This window comes from Coregonus lavaretus (genome assembly GCF_964263955.1).
Source record: "Coregonus lavaretus genome assembly, chromosome: 3".
NCBI classification, from domain to species: Eukaryota; Metazoa; Chordata; class Actinopteri; order Salmoniformes; family Salmonidae; genus Coregonus; species Coregonus lavaretus.
Window position 1 is genome coordinate 72,079,706 of NC_139990.1, and position 22,341 is coordinate 72,102,046.

Below are 22,341 nucleotides of genomic sequence, written 5' to 3' on the forward strand. Positions count from 1 at the left end.
ATTTTGCTGTGAAGAGACAGAATCATTAGATCATTTGTTTTGGTTCTGTCCATTTGTAGCTTGTTTTTGGACACAGGTCCAGGAATGGCTAAAGGATTGCAATATTTACCTGGAACTAACCTTGCAGATAGCATTACTGGGTGATCTGAAAAGTCATAGTCAATCAATCAATAATATAGTAATACTTTTAGCAAAAATGTTTATTTTTAATTCACAATCTGTAGAAGCAATGAGAATAGAAAGGTTCGGAACTTTTGTGAAACATCACAGTACGGTTGAAATATATATGGCAAATAGAAATCCTATATGGATGGTGTTAAGAGATAGATGGGAGGTATTGAATAGAGTTGAAGGATGGGACTAATAACAAATAACAACAAATAATAACAAAGATAGCTAATAATGTAAGCATACTGTGTCCATAATAAGTATATAGGTTGTATGTTGGGAGCTTTTGGGAAAGAGCACAGTTAGAAAGATATGGCATTTAGAAGCAAACCGGATGGACATCATGAAAATGATCGGAGAGGTTGAGAGTAGAAGAAGTTCAGGAGCAAAAAAAAAAAATATATATATATATATATATATATATATATATATATATATATATATATATATATATATATATATATATATATATATATATATATATAGAATTATTGTAAAATTAACTCTGTCCATAAGGTGTAGATAGTAAGTATAGACCGGAAGTAGAGGCCTGGGCGTTGTTGTTCACTAATTTACTCCAAGTAGGGAAAGGATGGTGGGGTTGAAAAGTAATAAAGGGGAATATATATATCAAAAAAACATGGGGGATTGGAAGTGATGCAGACAATTACATTGATAGAAGATACAATCTATCTGCAATATTAAGCTGATCCATTCCCCCCGCAAAAAATAAAAAAATAAAAAATAAATAATAATAATAATAATGATGTGTGCACTGCACATTGTCTTCAAGAATCCCAAACAGATATAGTATTTAACAAAAACAGAATCATTTCAAACCTTGATTACATTGGGATACGATCACAAATGCCTCTCTATTTATGCGCAGGAATACTAGTGAACTTCCTAAATTAAAATAACTTTTTGCTGATTTCCTGGTGATTTTTACAGTCTTTATGTCCAAAAACAAATATTTTATTTTTGCTCAGAATACTTGGGGGGCCAAATAAAATCACCCGCGTGCTGAATTTGGCCTGCGGGCAGCCTATTGGGGAACCCAGCTCTAGTCTGACAGTAATATGGTGAGGTGAACTGTTAGTCACAGTAATATGGTTTAACAATCAAGTTGAATTCCGCCTCTTTAGGACCTGCAAGGATATGATGTTTCAGTTTTGCTGTGTTCTTGGCACAGAAAAGCAGTCGCCACATAATTTTTCCACTCCTTATCTTTATTTTGGATGTCAAATTGTGTTTGATGCTTCTCAGGAAGTCAAGAGCAGCCTTTTGTTCCTACTGCAGAGTAAAAATGATATTAGTCATGACACTTACTTCTCTCAAAATGTGAATGAAATAACACCTCAGTTATATATCCCTCAACAAAACCCTAAATCTTTCTTTCTGTGAGGTTTGTTGTTGCATTTTCAGGTGGACTAAACCCAGTTACTTGGAAGTATACCACCTAATGGATATTTCTCGTCTATCCTCTTCTCAAAATATCTCCTAGTTATGTTTCCCATAGCGAAATGACTAAATATTGTTCCTTTTTTCCCCAACTCGGTGGCTACAATCGCTTGTCTGTCCCACAGGGCTCTCAGAACTGGTAGCAGTTAGGGAATTACTTTAATTTCCGAAAAGAGCAGAAAGCACTACCTCTCGTGCTAATCCATATGAGCGACGTTTGTTTGGATGATGAGGTCATGTAATGTTTTGAATTGAAGCAGTCATTTTCGTTTCTTACCAGCCAGAGGGGATGGAACCACAAGCACTGGCTTCATCAGGACCGTAGTTAAATATAGGCTAGTTAGTGACAGAGATTCCCCCTATTAAATATTCAATTTTTTATGAAGACTGTTATACATCACCATTGTCACGTGAGCTTATGATCTCTAAGCTGGATGTTGAGTGTACTTCCTTTAAGTGAATTGGGGACTTGATTCTGAAAAAGGCAATCACCACCTGACATGGGTCTTCTTGAGTAAGATCGGTCACTACTAAATGACTGCTGTGTCACGGTCTGAAACGTACAGCAGAGAAGGTTGATTTAAATTCCACTATATAAAGATCCCTGAAGCCAGTCACCAGCGGTTCGTTGGTGGTAGGTGTGGGATTTTACTTGTTGCTTGTTGTGGCTTTCTGTGTAAGGTTAACTTAGTAGATTTAGGAAAAACCTACAAATTTCAGTTTACTGTATGTTTACGTATTCTAAGTATCTCAAGATGTTCCGAGAGAGAAATAATTTGAAATTCCATCATTGGAGTTGGTATTTTGAAAGAGTGCATTTTCTTTTCTCAATTCCACATCTTTCTGAATCACCCTGATGATTAGATTACTTGCTCTGAGAGATACTGATTAACCAAAATAAACACCCGCTCATCCCTGACATCACTTAAATCTGGAAGCCATTTAATTGTAAATAAATGTCCCATGTGGCCTATAGGTGATTCTATCATTCACACCCCATTCAGTCCATGATTAATTTGAACCATGTACCGGCACACCCTGTGACTTCAGGATTGGGTTGTAAAAAAAGGCTTGCCAGAGGTAGCTCTTTCGACTCGTTTGAAATTGCTGAAGAAACTTGAAGTCGGCAGCCTGTTTCTTAACCTCTAGAGGGGGAATGGGTGGAAGTCATCCTGACTGTTCCGGGAAGCGTAGAGTGGAGTCGCAAACCATAATGTCTCCTGTGAGTATCAATAGTACGCCCAATGACATTTGCAGTTCATGTGTTACCATGCAAGATACCTTTTAAAGAGCACAGGTCTCCCCAATAAACCCCCACACACACCTTCTGATGGTATTTTATCTTGCTCGTCAGGGTCAAAGTTGTGTATGATGAGCGCCAAAGACATGTGCAATGTTGTTACCACATAACTACATGATAGGCTATGTTGGTTCCTTAGGTTTTTTGCTACCAAGTGTTTGTTATGAAGTCAAAGGGTTAGTCTCTTTGGAAAAGGATCCAAGAGAAAGTCTGATGAATTAATATAATTTCCCTTTGAACTATATCCCATCCCGCAAATGTTTTGTTGACCACATTGATCAGGGCCTATAGTTGGCACTAGATATTGTTAGTGCATAGATTTATCTTCTTCTTCTTATTATAATAATATATGTCATTCAGCAGACGCTGTAATCGAAATCGACTTAGTCACGCGTGCATACATTTTTCTTATTGGTGGTCCCGGGAATCAAACCCACCATCCTGGCGTCGCAAGCGTCATGCTCTACCAACTGAGCTACAGAGGCCCATAGAGACACAAGGCTCCTCGTGATTGATGAGGTCTGGAAAAAGCATCTCAAATGGGCCAGAGACTTTGTTCCTGACTGGAAGCACAGATTGAAGGCTTTCATTTGTGAGTGTGCCGGTCATTTCCGTGCTTGTCATCCTTACTTGACAGAGCAAACACAGTTTGCCATTAACAGAATGATTTAATGTGTGTTCGGGATTGACCCCCAATTGTATTCCTGGTGTGTGTAGTACTGTAGTTGCACCGGGTCATGTTGGCCGTACTGATAAGACACTTGGCCTCTTTCTAAATTGTCCCCCCCCCCAGAAATCCTCTCCTTCACTGCACTGATCTGCAAGAACTGACCGGGTGAAAGCCAGCCTAATGATTAGCTTCTACCATAGGGTTTTCACCTGTCCAAGTATTTTACAATCAGTGCAGATGAAGGGGAGGAGATGAGGTGAGGACAGGTTTTGAAACAATTGCGATAGAGGTCGTGTTTGCTTTTTCTTTGTGTGTTTTGCAGTGGAGCAGGTCCCTACAGAGACCTACACCATCCCACTTTCCCAGGCCGAGGTTATACAGGAAGGAAGTGACGTCACTCTGGTCGCGTGGGGAACACAGGTGAGACGTGAAAGAAGGAGCCATGGGTTGATTCTACGTACTCGAGCCATAGAGGAGATGGAGCTATATGTCCGTCTATGACTGTGCATGAGTCATGACCTTAGCCGGAAGTCATTGTTTATGGCATGGTATGGAGGCGGGCAGAGTAGGGACATCCGCGTTACATCTTGGCTCTTTGACATTTTAAGCCGACAGGGACGAGCCATGGATTATCTCCTAGCTCCATCACAAGCCCACGCCTCTCAACAGGGGGTTTCCCACCAGGGGTTGGTGGTTTATCGTATCTACACTGACGTCTCCGTTGGACCGACGCTGCTCCACAGTGTTAACAGTCCACGTCAACACAAGGCCTTCCATTGTCTTCAACTCCTATCCCCCTGATTTATTTTCCTCAGGAGAGGATTATGGTCTATATAGCTCTCTTGGTGTCGTCGCCCCTCACAAAGATTATGCTAGCCCACATAACAGGCTTAACCCACCCAGAGAAAGAGACTAATGTAGGTGCAGCTGAAGAGCAGAAGGGGTCTAAGCCTGAGGGCCGGGAATGACGGGGAAATCAACTCCATCAAAGCCATCATTTTGCAAAGATGAAAAATCCACCCGTTGTCGAAATCGGGGCTTCTTTTTAAAATCCTTTCCCCACCCCATTACTCCGGTAATCCCTCAGCCCTCCATGGACGAGGGAAAAGAAAACAACTCCCAGTGAGTGGAGCGGTCGGAACCGCGCCTGGAACCTGCCATGAAGGCCTGCTAATGAGCGAAACAGAGGGGTTCATTTTGCTAGTGCTGAAAATCCCTACTGTTATATTGTAAGGTTTTATTGCACACTTTAAACCTGTTTATACTGTGTCTTGACAGAAGTACTAGGCTATATCATTGCTTCAGCAATATTCAGTATATTAGTAGTTATCTCTAGCAAGGTTGACTAACGCCAGAATAGTTATCTTTTTAAATGCCTTTTGTAGACTTGTCTAAATGGACTGGAAGCCTAGAGATTGTGGTGTTCCTTTTTTATCAATTGGCTATCTGATTATGACTCATGGCTATCACTCAAGACCCACACATTAATATATTTTATTCATCAACCCTCACACACATTCATAGACACACTCAAAGCCTTGCTGCACAGCTTGGGGTTAATAACGATGTAGCCAGATTGCCGATTTATTCACAGGCACAGCAGTCATTATCTGGAAACAGAAAGCTTTGTAATCTGCCAATTAACAGTCTATCCAAGCAACTTTCTCCATTAGTCCAAACTGACTTGAACGTTAATAAGGGGTCTTGTGTATTGCTTTTCTGTGGATTCTAAAAGGGGTTCTTGATGTTATTATGAAGTGTTCTAATATCCATTGTGGATTAGAATGGAATACACTGTCTTGATCTCTGACTCCTGCCTTGCAGATCCATGTGCTGAGGGAAGTGGCCAACATGGCTCAGGAGAAACTGGGTGTGTCCTGTGAACTCATAGATCTGCAGACCATCTTGCCTTGGGACACTGAGACCGTTTGCAAGGTAAGACGCACACTAGGTTATATCATTTGTACACAGACACTCTCACACACACTCTCACACAAACACAGTTACCTGTCCAAAAATGTAATCAGTAATGTAACTTTTTGATTACCCAAACTCATCTGATTACTTTTAGTTACTTCTAGATTCCTTTCCCCTTAAGGCATTAGAAGACAAAAATGAATTACCAATTGATCTATTGCAGGATAAATCAATGTTAGAGTTTACATAGTTGGCCATAAATGGATGATGCATTTTACTTTATGGGTTGGTTCTGTAGGCTTCTTCTAACCCACTACTACAGATAATAATGTGATTATTTCCAGTCATTCCAATTAATTTAATACACATTAATCTTCAAGAATAGGACTTGGAAATGTAGATCAGTCAAAATGTTTTACTTGTGCATAACCCAAAAACTAACTCTGTTATTTATGATTTTGTTGTCATGAAGAACTGATTTGGGCTCATTGCTTCGTGTTGAAAAATAAATGCTGCTCTCATGGAATGGCATGCTTTGGGTACTACAGAAAAGTGCTATTTGCAAATGAAAAATTAATGCTGTATGCTGCATTTGCTATAGGCCTGTTTACGTTTTTGTTGGTGACACTTTGATATCTCAATAATTTGCAGCAGTTTAAGTATCAAAAGTGTGCGAGTTTGATCATGTGTCTGTTAGGCCTATGCTAGCAGATACCCATAGACGTCCAGTCATTGCACTAACGCTAGTTAGCATTGGCTCGCGAAACTACCTCTAACTTCCTTAATACTGGACACAGAGACATACAAATAGTTCATCTGACTCTGGGTAAGTAGATGCAGTGGCTTGCGAAAGTATTCACTCCCCTTGGCATTTGTCCTATTTTGTTGCCTTACAACCTGGAATTAAAATGGATTTTTTTGGTGGGTTGTATAATTTGTTTTACACAACATCCTTACCGCTTTGAAGATGCAAAATATTTTTTCCTGTGAAACAAACAAGAAATAACACAAAAAAACTGAACCTTGAGCGTGCATAAATATTCACCCCCCCCCCCCCAAAGTCAATACTTTGTAGAGCCACCTTTTGCAGCAATTACAGCTGCAAGTCTCTTGGGGTATGTCTCTATAAGCTTGGCACATTTAGCCACTGGGATTTTTGCCCATTCTTCAAGGCAAAACTGCTCCAGCTCCTTCAAATTGGATGGGTTCTGCTGGTGTACAGCAATCTTTAAGTCATACCACAGATTCTCAATTGGATTGAGGACTGGGCTTTGACTAGGCCATTCCAATACATTTAGGGTCATTGTCCTGCTGGAAGGTGAACCTCTGTCCCAGTCTCAAATCTCTGGAAGACTGAAACAGGTTTCCATGAATTTAGCGCCATCCATCATTCCTTCAATTCTGACCAGTTTCACTGTCCCTGCCGGGGGACATTCCCACAGCATGATGCTGCCACCACCATGCTTCACTGTGGGGATGGTGTTCTCGGGGTGATGAGAGGTGTTGGGTTTGTGCCAGACATAGCGTTTTCCTTGATGGCCAAAAAGCTCAATTTTAGTCTCATCTGACCAGAGTACCTTCTTCATATGTTTGGGGAGTCTCCCACATGCCTTTTGGTGAACACCAAACGTGTTTGCTTATTTTTTTCCTTAAGCAATGGCTTTTTTTCTGGCCACTCTTCCGTAAAGCCCAGCTCTGTGGAGTGTACGGCTTAAAGTGGTCCTATGGACAGATACTTCTCTGCTGTGGAGCTTTGCAGCTCCTTCAGGGTTATCTTTGGTCTCTTTGTTGCCTCTCTGATTAATGCCCTCCTTGCCTGGTCCGTGAGTTTTGGGGGGCGGCCCTCTCTTGGCAGGTTTGTTGTGGTGCCATATTCCTTCCATTTTTTAATAATGGATTTAATGGTGCTCCGTGGGAAGTTCAACGTTTCTGATAATTTTTTGTAATAATAATCTGATCTGTACTTCTCCACAACTTTGTCCCTCACCTGTTTGGAGAGATCCTTGGTCTTCATGGTGCCGCTTGCTTGGTGGTGCCCCTTGCTTAGTGGTGTTGCAGATTCTGAGACCTTTCAAAACATGTGTGTGTATATATATACTGAGATCATGTGACAGATCATGTGACACTTAGATTTCACACAGGCAGACTTTATTTAACTAATTATGTGACTTCTGAAGGTAATTGGTTGCACCAGATCTTATTTAGGGGCTTCATAGCAAAGGGGGTGAATACATGTGCACACACCACTTTTCCGTAATTTATTTTTTAGAATTTTTTGAAACAAGTTATTTTTTTCATTTAACTTCACCAATTTTGACTATTTTGTGTATGTCCATTACTTGAAATCCAAATAAAAATCCATTTGAAATTACAGGTTGTAATGCAACAAAATAGGAAAAAAACGTCAAGGGGGATGAATACTTTTGCAAGGCACTGTAAAGGGCATCATTGCCAAAATCCCGAGGTGTCCCTTTAAATTAAACTTGTTTTTGACAGTATGGAGCACAATACCACAGAGGAATTTAGAAGGGAGGAACTCCCTCAAACGTCAAATCAAATGTTATTTGTCACATGGTTTGTAATCAACCTGTGTAGACTAACAGTGAAATGCTTACTTACAGGCCCTTCCCAACAATGCAGAGAGAAATATAGGAACAATTATAACTCAAGGAATAAATACATAATGAGAAACAACTTGGCTATATAAACAGGGTACCAGTACCGAGTCGATGTGCAGGGGTAAATATGTACATATAGGTAGGGGTAAAGTGACAAGGCAATAGGATAGATAATAAACGCTGGTAGCATCAGCGTATGTGATGAGTCAAAAGAGTTAGTGCAAAGAGGGTCAATGCAGATAGTCTGTGCAGCTATTTGGTTAACTATTTATTAGTCTTATGGCTTGGGGTAGAAGCTGTTTAGGGTCCTGTTGGTTCCAGACTTGGTGCATCGGTACTGGCAACTGCTTGGCATCCGACCGCAAGTCGCTACAGAGGGTAGTGCGTATGACCCAGTACATCACTGGAGCCGAGCTCCCTGCCATCCAGGACCTCTATACCAAGCGGTGTCAGAGGAAGGCACCTGTGTCTTGGGTGGCTGGAGTCTTTGAAAATGTTTAGGGCCTTCCTCTGACACCAAGCGGTAATGAAGCCAGTCAAGACGCTCTTAATGGTGCAGCTGTACAAAGTTTGTGGATCTGAGGGCCCAAATCTTTTCCATTTTTATTCCATAGGCTGGGATCCGCACTATGCAGCTGTTGCAAGAGCGCATTTTTCACAGACTGCCCACTGGTTGCAAAAACAATGATTGATAGGCAGCTTAAACTTCTTCAATTCAACCATTATTGAGTTACACATATACACAATCCGTAAGGCGCAAATGGCTAAATGAGAGGGCAGCAGTGTGATTCACATCAATGCACTATGTAGATATCAATAATATGTAGCCCGTAGGCTACATCACTGCTGTCGGCCTTTGGATGCCGACAGCGGTCGCACCATTGTAAGACAGTTTGGACTGTAGGCTACAAAATCCTTTTCCACGATCCATCAAAAAGCATTTGGTGTGTCATCATAGTGGTCTCTGATATATGGTCAGACTTGCTCAGGCAGAACAAACTTCAACTTGAATTTTTGTTGTTGTTGCAAACATCCTTTCGGAATTAAACATGTATTCCAGAAGCAATCATATAAACTCAGCAAAAAAAGAAAAGTCCCTTTTTCAGGACCCTGTCTTTCAAAGATAATTAGTGAAAATCCAAATAACTTCACAGATCTTCATTTTAAAGTGTTTAAACAGTGTTCCCATGCTTGTTCAATGAACCATAAACAATTAATGACCATGCACCTGTGGAACGGTCGTTAAGACACTAACAGCTTACAGATGGTAGGCAATTAAGGTCACAGTTATGAAAACTTAGGACACTAAAGAGGCCTTTCTACTAACTCTGAAAAACGCCAAAAGAAAGATGCCCAGGGTTCCTGCTCATCTGCGTGAACGTGCCTTAGGCATGCTGCAAGGAGGCATGAGGACTGCAGATGTGGCAGGGCAATAAATTGCAATGTCCGTACTGTGAGATGCCTAAGACAGCGCTACATGGAGACAGGACGTACAGCTGATCGTCCTCGCAGTGGCAGACCACGTGTAACAACACCAGCACAGGATCGGTACATCCGAACATCACACCTGCGGAACAGGTACAGGATGGCAACAACAACTGCCCGAGTTACACCAGGAACGCACAATCCCTCCATCAGTGCTCAGACTGTCCGCAATAGGCTGAGAGGGACTGAGGGCTTGTAGGCCTGTTGTAAGGCAGGTCCTCACCAGACATCACCGGCAACAACGTCGCCTATGGGCGCAAACCCACCGTCGCTGGACTAGACAGGACTGGCAAAAAGTGCTCTTCAATGACGAGTCGTGGTTTTGTCTCACCAGGGGTGATGGTCGGATTCGCGTTTATCGTTGAAGGAATGAGCGTTACACCGAGGCCTGTACTCTGGAGCGGGATCGATTTGGAGGTGGAGGGTCCGTCATGGTCTGGGGCGGTGTGTCACTGCATCATCGGACTGAGCTTGTTGTCATTGCAGGCAATCTCAATGCTATGCGTTACAGGGAAGACATCCTCCTCCCTCATGTGGTACCCTTCCTGCAGGCTCATCCTGTCATGACCCTCCAGCATGACAATGCCACCAGCAATGCTGCTCGTTTTGTGCATGATTTCCTGTAAGACAGGAATGTCAGTGTTCTGCTATGGCCAGCGAAGAGCCCAGATCTTAATGCCATTGAGCACGTCTGGGACCTGTTGGATCGGAGGGTGAGGGCTAGGGCCATTCCCTCCAGAAATGTCTGGGAACTTGCAGGTGCCTTGGTGGAAGAGTGGGGTAACATCTCACAGCAAGAACTGGCAAATTTGGTGCAGTTCAGGAGATGCACTGCATTACTTAATGCAGCTGGTGGCCACACCAGATACTGACTGTTACTTTTGATTTTGACCCCCCCTTTGTTCAGGGACACATTATTCCATATCTGTCACGTCTGTGGAACTTGTTCAGTTTATGTCTCAGTTGTTGAATCTTGTTATGTTCATACAAATATTTATACATGTTAAGTTTGCTGAAAATAAACGCAGTTGACAGTGAGAGGATGTTTATTTTTCTGCTGAATTTAGTTTTTCAAAAGTATCTGTAATCTGATTACAATATTTGAACTGGTAATATTTACGGTTAGTTGTTTTTTTACTTCCCCAACCCTGCATACTCTCTCTCTCACTCACACACACACACACACACACACACACACACACACACACACACACACACACAATACTACTAATCATAATCTCTTCAATTTATTATATTTATGTCTTCAGTCATCAGGACACCCAAGATCCAGATTAGATCAAAGAAAAAATCATGTTTAGTAGTTCCTGGACAGATTTGTATTTTTACTCAGTAGACCAGTGTTCCTCAACTGGACATGAACTGTAATAACACCAGGAAATCAGCTCCAAATGATTTTAATTTGGGAAATCTGTTCCTAAGTATTTCCACGCATAATCAAATGTAAGCAAGGTTTGAAATTATTATGTTTTAGTCAAGTATTATATCCGTTTGGGCTTCTTGCGGTCAATTTGCAGTCTACAAATTATTTGTCATTATGTTCCAAACCCCCTACCATCCGCTCAAGAAAAGATTGTCCCACAGCTGAATCTACACTGAACAAGAACATAAACGCAACATGTAAAGTGTTGGTCCCATGTTTCATGAACTGAATAAAAAAATCCCAGACATGTTCGATACGCACAAAAAGCTTATTTCTCTCAAATGTTGTGCATCAATTTGTTTACATCCCTAATAGTGAGCATTTCTCCTTTGCCAAGATAATCCATCCACCTGACCGGTGTGGTATATCAAGAAGCTGATTAAACAGCATTATCATTACACAGGTGCAACTTGTGCTGGGGACAATAAAAGGTTGCTGAAGAGAATTTCTGTCTGTTATAAAGCCCTTTTGTGGGAAAAACTCATGCTGATTGGCTGGGCCTGGCACCCCAGTGGGTGGGTCTGACTGCCAAGTGGGTGGGCCCATGCCAACCCATGACTGCACCCCTGCCCAGTTATGTGAAATCGATAGATTAGGGCCTAATTTATTTATTTCAATTGACGGATTTCCATATTAGAACTGTAACTTAGTAAAATCTTTGAAATTGTTGCATGTTGTGTTTTATATTTTTGTTCAGTATAGTTGATGATCCCTGCAGTAGACTGTCTAATTTAGCACTTAAATTGCCCTTCAATGTGGCACAGAAACCATATTATTTTCTCTACAGTGCAGTTTTCTGCCATTCGTGATTGATTGAATTCCAACTTCATTCTCCCACAGCTGGTATGGTTTCATTAGGGCTGTATTTCTACTTTGCCACACTATTAAAGTAGCTGTAGCACTCACTCGTGTTATTATGTAATGTAAGACAGAGAAACTGTTTTGTTGGCCTTTCAAAGTGTTCTAAAGATGTGTCTTGAGATTGAAGTTGGGGTCCATTCAAGCCCAGAGGAGTTGACATTGGGAGGAGTTGAGTGAGGCCTGTATATTTTGTCCACACATACAGTGCCTTCAGAAGGTGTTCACACCCCTTGACCTTTTCCACATTTTGTTGTTGCAGCCTGAATTTAAAACGGATTCAATTGAGATTTTTTTGTCACTGGCCTACACACAATACCCCATAATCAATCAATCAATCAATTTTATTTTATATAGCCCTTCTTACATCAGCTAATATCTCGAAGTGCTGTACAGAAACCCAGCCTAAAACCCCAAACAGCTAGTAATGCAGGTGTAGAAGCACGGTGGCTAGGAAAAACTCCCTAGAAAGGCGAAAACCTAGGAAGAAACCTAGAGAGGAACCAGGCTATGAGGGGTGGCCAGTCCTCTTCTGGCTGTGCCGGGTGGAGATTATAACAGAACCATGCCAAGATGTTCAAAAATGTTCATAAGTGACAAGCATGGTCAAATAATAATCAGGAATAAATCTCAGTTGGCTTTTCATAGCCGATCATTAAGAGTTTGAAAACAGCAGGTCTGGGACAGGTAGGGGTTCCATAACCGCAGGCAGAACAGTTTAAACTGGAATAGCAGCAAGGCCAGGCGGACTGGGGACAGCAAGGAGTCACCACGGCCGGTAGTCCCGACGTATGGTCCTAGGGCTCAGGTCTCTCAGTTGGCTTTTCATAGCCGATCATTAAGAGTTAAAAACAGCAGGTCTGGGACAGGTAGGGGTTTCGTAGCCGCAGGCAGAACAGTTGAAACTGGAATAGCAGCAAGGCCAGGCGGACTGGGGACAGCAAGGTGTCATCATGCCCGGTAGTCCTGACGTATGGTCCTAGGGCTCAGGTTCTCAGAGAGAAAGAGAGAACGAGAGAATTAGAGAGAGCATACTTAAATTCACACAGGACACTGGATAAGACAGGAGAAGTACTCCAGGTATAACCAACTAACCCCAGCCCCCCGACACATAAACTACTGCAGCATAAATACTGGAGGCTGAGACAGGAGCGGTCCGGAGACACTGTGGCCCCATCCGAAGAAACCCCCGGACAGGGCCAAACAGGAAGGATATAACCCCAACCACTCCGCCAAAGCACAGCCCCCGCACCACTAGAGGGATATCCCCAACCACCAACTTACAATCCTGAGACAAGGCCGAGTATAGCCCACAGAGGTCTCCACCACAGCACAAACCAAGGGGGGGGGCGCCAACCCAGACAGGAAGATCACGTCAGTAACTCAACCCACTCAAGTGACGCACCCCTCCCAGGGACGGCATGAAAGAGCACCAGCAAGCCAGTGACTCAGCCCCTGCAACAGGGTTAGAGGCAGAGAACCCCAGTGGAGAGGGGAACCGGCCTGGCAGAGACAGCAAGGGCTGTTCGTTGCTCCAGCCTTTCCGTTCACCTTCACACTCCTGGGCCAGACTACACTCAATCATATGACCTACTGAAGAGATAAGTCTTCAGTAAAGACTTAAAGGTTGAGACTGAGTCTGCGTCTCTCACATGGGTAGGCAGACTGTTCCATAAAAATGGAGATCTATAGGAGAAAGCCCTGCCTCCCGCTGTTTGCTTAGAAATTCTAGGGACAATTAGGAGGCCTGCGTCTTGTGACCGTAGCGTACGTATTGGTATGTACGGCAGGACCAACTCGGAAAGATAGGTAGGAGCAAGCCCATGTAACGCTTTATAGGTTAACAGTAAAACCTTGAAATCAGCCCTTGCCTTAACAGGAAGCCAGTGTAGGGAAGCTAGCACTGGAGTAATATGATCAAATTTCTTGGTTCTAGTCAGGATTCTAGCAGCCGTATTTAGCACTAACTGAAGTTTATTTAGTGCTTTATCCGGGTAGCCGGAAAATAGAGCATTGCAGTAGTCTAACCTAGAAGTAACAAATGCATGGATTAATTTTTCTGCATCATTTTTGGACAGAACATTTCTGATTTTTGCAATGTTACGTAGATGGAAAAAAGCTGTCCTTGAAACAGTCTTGATATGTTCGTCAAAAGATATGTTCGTCAAAAAAAGAAAATCACGTTAAACACCATTATTGCAGAGTGTGAGTCCATGCAACTTATCATGGGACTTAAGCAAATCTTTACTCCTGAAGTTATTTAGGCTTGCCATAACAAAGGGGTTGAATACTTATTGACTGAAGAAATTTCAGCTTTTCATTTTTTATTAATTTGCAAACATTTAAAAATGCTAATGTCAAAGTGGAATTATGTTTATTTTTAAATGTTTGCAAATTAATAAAAAATGAAAAGCTGAAATTTCTTCAGTCAATAAGTATTCAACCCCTTTGTTATGGCAAGCCTAAATAACTTCAGGAGTAAAGATTTGCTTAAGTCCCATGATAAGTTGCATGGACTCACACTCTGCAATAATGGTGTTTAACGTGATTTTCTTTTTTATGACTTCCTCACTCACATACAATTATCTGTAAGGTCCCTCAGTCGAGCAGTGAATTTCAAGCACAAATTCAACCACAAAGACCAGGGAGGTTTTCCAATGTCTCGCAAAGGGCACCTATTGGTAGATACAAAAAAAAAAAGCATTGAATATCCCTTTGAGCATGGTGAAGTTGTTAATTACACTTAGGATGGTGTATCAATACACCCAGTCACTACAAATATACAGGTGTCCTTCCTAACTCAGTTGCCAGAGAGGAAGGAAACCACTCAGGGATTTCACTATGAGGCCAATGGTGACTTTAAAACAGTTACAGAGTTTAATGGCTGTGATAGAAGTGTACTTACTGTGATCAAGATGTGGTTGTCCCACTGGCTATCCTAAGTTGAATGCACCAATTTGTAAGTCGCTCTGGATAAGAGTGTCTGCTAAATGGCTTAAATGTAAAATGTAAATAGGAGAAAACTGAGGATAGATCAACAACATTGTAGTTACTCCACAATACCAACCTAATTGACAGAGTGAAAAAGAAGAATGCCTGTATGGAATAAAAATATTCCAGAACATGCATCCTGTTTGCAACAAGGCACTTAAGTAATACTGTAAAAAAAGTGGCAACGCAATTCACTTTTTGTGCTGAATACAAAGTGTTATGTTTGAGGCAAATTCAATATAACACATTACTGAGTACCACTCCCCATATTTTCAAGCATAGTGGTGGCTGCATCATGTTATGGGTATGTTTGTAATCATTAAGGACTGGGGAGTTTTTCAGGCAAAAACATTTTACAGAATAGAGCTAAGCACAGGCAAAATCATGGAGGAAAGCCTGGTTCAGTCTGCTTTCCACCAGACACTGGGAGATGACTTTACCTTTCAGCAGGACAATAACCTAAAACACAAGGCCACATCTACACTGGAGTTCCTTTCCACAAAGACAGTGAATGTTCCTAAATTACTTAAATCTACTTGAAAATCTATGGCAAGACATGAAAATGGCTGTCTAGCAATGATCAACAACCAATAATGGACAGATATTGCACAATCCATGTGTGAAAAGCTCTTAGAGACTTACCCAGAAAGACTTACTGCTGTAATCACTGCCAAAGGTGCTTCTACAAAGTATTTACTCAGGGGTGTGAACACTTATGTAAATGAGCTATTTCTGTATTTCATTTGCAATAAATTTGCACTTCGAATGTGCCACATACTGTTCTGTTTGTGAACATGGCAAGCCGCTGGGGACATGGCGCTCTCTGGCAAAAGTGTCGGATGGATTTTTATATTGCCTGTTTTATCATGCAATTTAAAGTCCCTCTTCTGCAGCACATGACACAGTATGTAAGCTCTGCGAGGCCCGCCGCTGCCAAGTAAATCTTATAACTGACAGTTAAGGCACAAGATGAAAATTGTGGTCGCAGGCCTGTAATTTAATTGGGAGCCCAATTGGAATCGATGGCATATTATTATTGTCTTGGCACCGGGGCGCTTCAAATGAAGTGCGCAACAGTCTGTTATGGGCTGTTTGTTCAGAGACAATTTTCTCAAATAAACGGGGTGATTTTCAGCAACGGCCGCCCCATTAAACCGGCGCTATGAAATTGAATAGTGTGTTTATACTCCGCTTATGGTTCTCGGGGGCAAGGCCGCCGTCTCCACCTTGCCAACAACACTTGTCTTCCTCTCCACTGTTTTCTCTTCCCTCCTCTCCTTCACCTAAACGTGTTGTGGATTATCCTTCCTCACACCTTTTAATTCCCCTTTTCCCTGCCGGTTTAGAGGCCCCTATCTCCTCATTCTCTTATTACGTATTAGTCTGTTTTCTCTTGATAAGGCCATTATGTCCTCACTCAGTCCTAAAAAGCCGACAACACTGCCTGGGAATGTGGTGTTGTGCAGCAGTCTCTCAGCCTCAGTGCGTTGCCCTGTGTGACCCATGTGTCATTATTTTGTGGTTGAGTAGAGAACCTTTTAATCATGCAATTAACTGGAGAGGATGAATTAACCACAGGCTAAATGATCACCATGTCCTTTGTACCCGATTGCCATGAATGCAACGTAAAAATATTTTGTTTTATCTTTTACTAAATCTGAAGCATAAAGAACTTCATGTCCAGATGTCAAATTAGGAACAAATGTGGGTCTCTGCTAAATAAAGAAAACAGAGACTCACAATTCCTCTCAAAGTAAAAGCAGAGAATCCCTTTTTTTATGTTTTCAGACAGTGGGGCCAACTAATGAAAACAACCCTGACATGAAATAGAATATTGGCTCCTTTTATGCACAAAAGGTGGGTTAGTGGACGGGGAAATGGGGTTTGGTTACCCAGAAATGGCTATGCTGAAGTACTGTTTTTATTTTAATTTTTATTTTTTTTGTCTGTCTAAGCATTGCCTGTTTTGGTCACAAAGCACAGAAAATCTAATCATCATTGCAAATGGTCTGCCCTGACTGAGTGTATACTTTATCTTCCCACCTGTGGCCAATGGTCTGCCTCTGCAATGATGAGGTATGTGTGTGTTGTGAAGACTAGACACTGAGTGCCATAATGGCATTTTTTTGTGAAATACTCCTGTCGTCTTAGTTAGGAAGTGCTGGCTGCTGAGCGGTTGAATTACAGGTTTTGACCAGTGTAGGTCCCCTTAGGTGCTACAATGCATAGCACATGAAGGTCGCCTTTGAAACTAGTGTACTTTTCCATATCTGCATTTGAAGAGCTAGATTGATGCTACTCGCATTGCACAGCAATTTAGGCGGCATAGCTGCCTGACGATAGGGAAAATATTTCACTTTTATGGTTGGTTTCACTAACCCATATTGAATAAATCCAAGAGTAACAGAGAACTACAAATTTCATTTAATTAGGATTGAAGTAACTGGGATTTCAGACACCAGGCCAGGACTATTGAGTCTGAGTGGAACCTTTTAAATCAAATGAACTGCCAATTAAACAAAATTATCATTCATCCTACCTAAAAGTGCAATCTAGTCCAGGTCCCTGCTTAATCTCTAATGTGAAACAGACCCATTATGTGTGCCTACTCTACTCTTTGTGTCTTTGTCACCCCTCCGCCTACCCAGAATCCTCCACTTCCAATCCTAAAGTAGGCCCTATATTCAAAGGTTGAGTGGAGAGTGAGGTCAAACCCTGGTACCCCTGTTCACCCTGACTGACTGACTGAGGGCTAGTCCTGGGTGCCCTACATGTGTTTGTTGGGGCACAATTGTCACAAACCTCTTCTGTCCTTCTCTTGACTCACCCTCCCACCGAGCCCTCTGACTCACCAGCTATTTTGGATTTACAGAGGACGACTGTGGCCAGAATTACCCAAGTCACACAGCCCTCTCTGGTCTCAGAGCCTTAGATCTTTTGCTACTTAAATAATAATAATAATATAATATGCCATTTAGCAGACGCTTTTTATCCAAAGCGACTAACAGTCATGCGTGCATACATTTTTGTGTATGGGTGGTCCCGGGGATCGAACCCACTACCTTGGCGTTACAAGCGCCGTGCTCTACCAGCTGAGCTACAGAGGACCACTTAAGGGGCGATGTGACATTTCATCAAAGGATTGCTCAGAGGAAAAACTCACAGAGCATTGTGACCTCAATTTTTATCCTGTTCAATCTGAGTTGGCTTTCTCAGACTCCATTGGGAATTCCTAGGATTCAGTATGTGCCAGTATATATGCTGAGGTATGGAAACAAAAAAACTGGCACAATTGGAGCCATCAGAGGCTAGTAAATGGTATTATTCTCTGATCCATTGATTTTGATTGTCAGTGCTATTCTTGGCCTCAAGTACATGTCAGAAAGAATTCAGAGTCGCTTTTTAATTCAATGGTTGTTCGCTAGATCTCCAGCGTTTCCAGGAATACCTACGTGCGCTAACATCGTCTTGCATGAAATGGGTTGATAGGCTCATATGCAGACGGAGTGTGTGTACACACATGCACAGCTAGTTGTTCCATGGACACACATCCGAACACTGGAGGCCAATTAGGACTTCATATAAATCTATGAGTCACAGTCGGTCCTGCATATCTCAGCATCTTTCAACAGCGGACATCCATGCCCAGATTGACCATGATGTCCATATGAGTCAGTTAAATCAGTTCTTGTCTGTTTGAGCCTGGTGGGTCTTATAAATGAGTGTCCGTGTGTGTGTGTCTCAGTGCATGGGATCATTAACACAATAGCTCTGGGTTTCCTGTTCCCTCCATCCGGAGCCATCCTCCCTGGCGGTAACCAGCGGCGACACAGGGATCTAAATATACAGTCAAGTCTCTTGTTGACGAAGGGAATGGACAGAAATTGCTGTAGAAATGCAGGGAAAAACTGTATTTTGTCCCGCTGTCTGCGGCAGTCCAGTAAATGTAATAGTCGTTCATTTAAGGGATAAACAAAATGGCTGGTTTGGCCCTGCCAGACCCACAGGCTCAGATGATATAATGTGGAAAGTCTCCATCCCTCTTGCTCCTGGGTCAAAAGCCAGTGTGGCAATTTATATGAAACCCCATATCATCCTCTTTGACGGATCTTCAGTCTCTTGTTGTTTTGAGTGGCCTACATCTTAAGTACTCTTGAGCTGGCTCTTGTACAATCTGAATTTGATCAGACATTTCTACTGCATTGTACGGCTCTTTGTCCATATTCATATACTAGTCCCGATTCAAATGAGTGCCTAGTCAGTGATTCAGAGCCATTTTCCAGTCCTGGTCAGACTCAGATCTGGCCAGTGTGAAACCGCTTGTTGAGGGGGTGCAGTCAGTAATAGAGCGGTGGCTCAGTTAGCGGTGATTGGAGATGGCACTTCCCATGCCGAACACACCAGACCCATCAGCCAAAGGCCTGGGACCTGGAAGGCTTTGAGGAGCTCAGGCCCTCTCCCTACAATGAACCTCTTATTATTTTCCACCCATAGCTTCAGCTCTCTCTATTGAAAATAGCTATTTTGACTGCTTCGTCCTCCATGACACACAATACCCTTCCAGACTGGGCCTTTCCAAAGCAAAGAAACTGGCTAACATGATCAAGATGTGGCTCTGGCTCTTGCTTTAAGGTTCCAAGCTCCATGCACGCGTGTCCCCTATACAATGAGGGGAAACATTTTTGACATGTGTTTTTCTGGATTTCTTGTTGTTATTCTGTCTCTCACTGTTCAAGTAAACCTACCATTAAAATTATAGACTGATCATTTCTTTGTCAGTGGGCAAACGTACAAAATCAGCAGGGGATCAAATACATTTTTCCCTCACTGTAAAATGTATTTGAGAAAATTCACGGTAAATTATGTATTTCTTTGATTTTACAGTGAGACTCGGAAAGGCGTTTTTTACCCCGGCCCTATTCCTTGTGGTAGGCCTCTGTAGGGTTCACGCACTATTCTTTAGTATCTGGATGGCAGAGTTCATGTACCGTTTCATTTCGTCGTGTCTGTGGGTTTAAAGACATTTTAAAGACTTCTTCTCAGGCTCATTTTAAGGTCACCAAAGCACTGATGAAATAAGTTGTTCCACTATGAACTGTCAAGATTAGCTTATTTCATCTGGGATTGATCTCACAGCAGAGGGCCATGTAGCTGACATTATAATAAGATAGCATATCCCTTGGGTCGCGGCTGGGAAACACTATTTTAGAAATCTCCCTGTCTCCCATCTCTCCTCACACTTGGTCATGGTTTGTTAACTCTCTCTTGGTCACCTTTTACTTGACTTATTTTACCCCTCTTGACCTCTCTTGCGTACTCTCCCCTCTCTCAACATCGCTATTGTCATTGCACACAATATTTCTTCGCTTTGGCATTTGTCCTCCTCGCAGGCAGCAAGTCCATGCTGGTTTGTGAATCTGCAAGTCCTATCTGCTCCCATAAAACACACCGTTCCCATTTCCCCAGCCCCAGCCTCGGCACACATTCCACATCATATGGTGTCCCTTAATGACCCCTGGAAATGTGTGTGTGTGTGTGTGTGTGTGTGTGTGTGTGTTCTCACTTCTCCTTCCTCCTCTCCAGAAATATGTACGACTTTGCCACAGAAAAGCCAGAACACCCACTGTGTCAGAGCAAAGAAGTAAAGGAGAGCGAAGACTTAACAGAGACCACTCTGACTTTCAGCAGCATGGAGGAAACTCCTCTACTTCACCCTTCTGCTACACCAGAGCACTGCTGCCACAGATGGAGATTGCTGCTGGTGTGTCCTATTTGACAAGTAGAAAAGGATGCGAAAAAATGGAACAGCCAGTGATATGTTCTCCCTGTCTGCTCTGAGTGAGTGATGAACTTGGTTACCCGAGGGGCTGGTGTTCCCGGCAGTCGGCACTTGACATTGAAGGCTGACACTTGCCATGGTAACAGAGATGTGTTGGCAGGTGGGCAGGTCCTGGCTGGCCGTGCCCTTTCATTAGTTTATTCAAAGTTCACTGGGAGTGGAAAATGTTATTTTAAAAGCCCCAGGGTTGCAAGGGTACTTAAAGGTGTGGATATAAAATATGTGGTTGTAACTACAGAAGCTGTATATAATCCATAGTGGATTAGCGTCACTGTCGCTCCATCTGTCAGTTGATTTATTTGTAGCAGTGAATGGAAGACGTTACAGACTGTGTATGGTTTATGGCCATATCTTTGACCAAGAAAATATCTGTTAAATCAGTATCGGCCTAGAATTTGCATTTTTTAGCACGTCCCTCACATAGACTTGTATAAATTATCCCTAATGCACAGTGGAGAGGTCTGTCTGCCTACGGGCCCGCTGGTGACACGAGTAGGGGCCTACCCTTTTCGGTACGATAGTGTGAAAAGGGCATAAAGCTCCTGTGTTGATTTAATGTGTATACTTCCTGGGAAAACGATTCCTCTTAATAGAATTGTGTTCCTTTCAGTTAGACTGACTCAGTGTTGGGCCTAATCCCTCGAGGTGACGCAACCCATTTGGCTGAACCCATAAGAGGCAAGACTCCTCTAAGGACTAGATTTGTGTGTTTGCACACGCTGATCTCTGCTAAATGTGTCTATTGTCAGAGCCAGTGAGGAGGCACAGATGCAATCTCGGCAGCGTGGCCAGTTCTCCAGCACTGTGTTTCTGGGAAGTGGTGCTGCTGACTGTATCGGGAGCTCTGGAGCCTGTGCAGTTACCACTTACCAACCTGGCCCACCTCTCCCACTAAGTGCTGTCTTACTCAAAGAAAGCTAGCAAATATACTGTACCGGCAGTGGAACGGAGTGTTCAGACTTTGTTTGTCATGAACTGGGATGGAAGCAATGCGGAATGCGAACACTTTTAGGATTGAGTTTTTTGGACACTATGTCACAAGTAACATGCTTTTCTCCGTCTATGGCTGTGGGTGTAGTGGTACTGTAGTTTTGTGGTAGTAAATATTTTGGACTTTTTATTATTTATTTTTTGGACTGTTTACTTGGATTGGCCTTCAAAATTAGCTTGGCCTTTCAAAATCAAGTTTTAATGTCACATGCACAAGTACAGTGAAATGCCTTTCTTGCAAACTCAAAACCCAACAATGCAATAATCAATAACAATGTAATACTAGAAAAAACACACGAGAGTAAGTAAGTATGTAAGGAAGCATACTATATACAGGAAATATTTAGAAGGTCAGATCCAATACTATATTTACATGTGCAGGGATACTGGAGGGATGGGGGTAGATACAGTGGGGAAAAAAAGTATTTAGTCAGCCACCAATTGTGCAAGTTCTCCCACTTAAAAAGATGAGAGAGGCCTGTAATTTTCATCATAGGTACACGTCAACTATGACAGACAAAATGAGAAAAAAAAATCCAGAAAATCACATTGTAGGATTTTTAATGAATTTATTGGCATATGATGGTGGAAAATAAGTATTTG

At 42.4% G+C, this 22,341-nt stretch overlaps 1 protein-coding gene across 1 annotated transcript in view; it reads left to right on the forward strand.

Moving 5' to 3' along the window:
- Positions 1-22,341, forward strand: part of LOC311112181 (2-oxoisovalerate dehydrogenase subunit beta, mitochondrial-like) — an 86,153-nt gene that overhangs the window by 23,431 nt on the left and 40,381 nt on the right. The window contains exons 7-8 of the mRNA XM_084155177.1: positions 3,922-4,019; positions 5,424-5,534. Of these exons, the coding sequence (XP_084011303.1) occupies positions 3,922-4,019; positions 5,424-5,534 (209 nt within the window). The remainder of the gene's footprint in view (positions 1-3,921; positions 4,020-5,423; positions 5,535-22,341) is intronic.